The sequence below is a fragment of the Silene latifolia genome, chromosome 1 (genome assembly GCF_048544455.1).
Source record: "Silene latifolia isolate original U9 population chromosome 1, ASM4854445v1, whole genome shotgun sequence".
Classification (NCBI taxonomy): Eukaryota; Viridiplantae; Streptophyta; class Magnoliopsida; order Caryophyllales; family Caryophyllaceae; genus Silene; species Silene latifolia.
In genome coordinates this window covers 71,564,967-71,567,004 of record NC_133526.1, presented here as the reverse complement: position 1 = coordinate 71,567,004, position 2,038 = coordinate 71,564,967, and the positions used below count along the sequence as shown (strand labels likewise).

General features: G+C 36.4%; 1 protein-coding gene across 1 annotated transcript; it reads left to right on the top strand.

Moving 5' to 3' along the window:
- Positions 1 to 319: 319 nt before the first annotated feature.
- On the top strand, positions 320 to 1,368 carry LOC141592432 (uncharacterized). The gene has a single exon (XM_074413143.1). It carries the CDS (start codon positions 324 to 326, stop codon positions 1,308 to 1,310), a length of 987 nt encoding a protein of 328 aa, XP_074269244.1. The 5' UTR covers positions 320 to 323; the 3' UTR covers positions 1,311 to 1,368.
- Positions 1,369 to 2,038: the final 670 nt, after the last annotated feature.

The following is a 2,038-nucleotide window of genomic DNA, read 5'->3' as shown; positions in this document are numbered from 1 at the left end:
ACGTGAACACCATTTTGACAAATATTTTCAAAACCGACCCAAAACGATAAATATTTTATTTTTGACCATTATTTCAAAAATGGACTCATAAAACCGTCTCATATAAGTTTAAAGAAATTACGATTCGGTTACCCCTCACTTTCCTTGAAAAAAGGGCCCAAAGCATATGTAATTCTACAGAATCCAAGGTAGCATACTCCCCGTATAATTCACCTAATTGTTTTAATTTGTAAGTTGTACATATATACACTTTATCTTACTTTTCATTAACATTTGCTTAAAGAAAAAACTTGGCAAATGTTTAGAGGCTAGGCAAAATTGTAATGGAAAGAGGATGGAGGGACATATCTCCTAATTGTCCTAGGTGTGGTTCATCCAACACCAAGTTTTGCTATTACAACAACTATAGTTTAACACAACCTAGGTACTTCTGCAAAGGATGTAGAAGATATTGGACCAAAGGTGGTTCCCTTCGTAACGTCCCGGTGGGTGGTGGTTGTCGTAAAAGTCGGAGATCACGGTCGTCCTCCCTTAGACTAGTGTCAGCATCATCAAATCATCAAAATCACCATGGTGCCACACATAGAAGTAGTAGCACCCCCATTTTTAGCCATGTTGGTACAAATAATATTCATGTTCTACCCCTTCATTCCTACGCTTCAGATGGAAATTTGAGTAACATGGTTGAATCAAGTACACAATCGACCAACTCCGAAACTCCTACAATTGATCTAGCGGTTGTTTACGCAAATTTCTTGAACCAAAAGGCCGGTTCTGACGATCAATTGAGATCTTCTACTCCGTTCTGTGATGGTAACACAAATGAATCAACCATAATGCCTAGTGAGTTCATTAGCCTACCAAATGTTCACTTTTCAAGTATACCGGACGCGACAACTATCGTACCTAGTACACAAATGGTAAATATCATGGAGACTAATAATCTACCCTTCTCACAAACATTGTCGTCCTTTCTTCAATTGAGCAATAACCAGCATGATCATAATCAATATTTCGACGCGACCAATTTTGACAATTCGATTCATCATCAACACCATGAGGATGCATCAATTCGACATGGGTTAGAGTCGGAGTTGCCCCCGTTGCCAGGAGAGTCATCATCACAAAACCATCAACACATGCTATGGAATTCTTCTAATAATAATGATGATAATTTGCAAGAATCAAGCAAGCTTCCCGTGGAATTAGAACAAGATGCACAATTTTCCAACCTTTTCATTGGGAGTTGGACAATGAGTCCACTTGACTTGCCAAGTTTCGAAACATCCACGTCTCCCTCCAAGCCTTGACGCACAATTTCTTAGCTTTGCTCATGTTTTAACTCGCTATTTTATTCCGGTGAGTACAAAATTTATTAGCTTGCTTGTTGAGTAAAAATGTGAGTGAATTATGTGAATGAATCTAGGAGGAAGTTTTGTTTATAAAGATTATTTTTCATGCACTATATATATATATATATAGTTTTAATACTCTGAGCATATATAAAATGTATAGAAAGGTTAATTCTTGTGTCATGAAATAATATAATGAATTTTGTTATAATTTATTTATGCATTGCGTGTGATATACCGAGTAGATGAGAATTCTTAGTTAATAATTTCTTGAATTGAGATATTGATCATAGACATATACAGAGTATGTCAATAAGAGTATGGTGGTTTGAAGAATTCTGATCATGAGAGACGGATGAAAAACCCGCTGTACTAGATCATTATACTTGGATATATATTTGTCGAAGATGGTTTGACTAGCAATTTGTCGAAGATGGTTTGACGAGCACTCGAGCTAACAAAGCAAGCGGGTGTAAAGTGTAAACAATACATTTTGAAGTTTCTACATAGGTCTATGTTAGAATAAGTTTACATATTTTATTATTTTGTACTGCCTCCGCACATAAGTGTACACCCCATTTCTTTAATACTCCTTTCGGTTTCGGTCCACACTAATGATAACATCGGGGAATATGGGTTATTAAAGAAAATGGGGAAAAGTGAGGGGTAAAGTTGGAGAGTTTGAT

What these genes read in the sequence shown, in the direction of transcription:
- LOC141592432 (XM_074413143.1), top strand. Translation starts at nt 324, where the DNA reads ATGGAAAGAGGATGGAGGGACATATCTCCTAATTGTCCTAGGTGTGGT.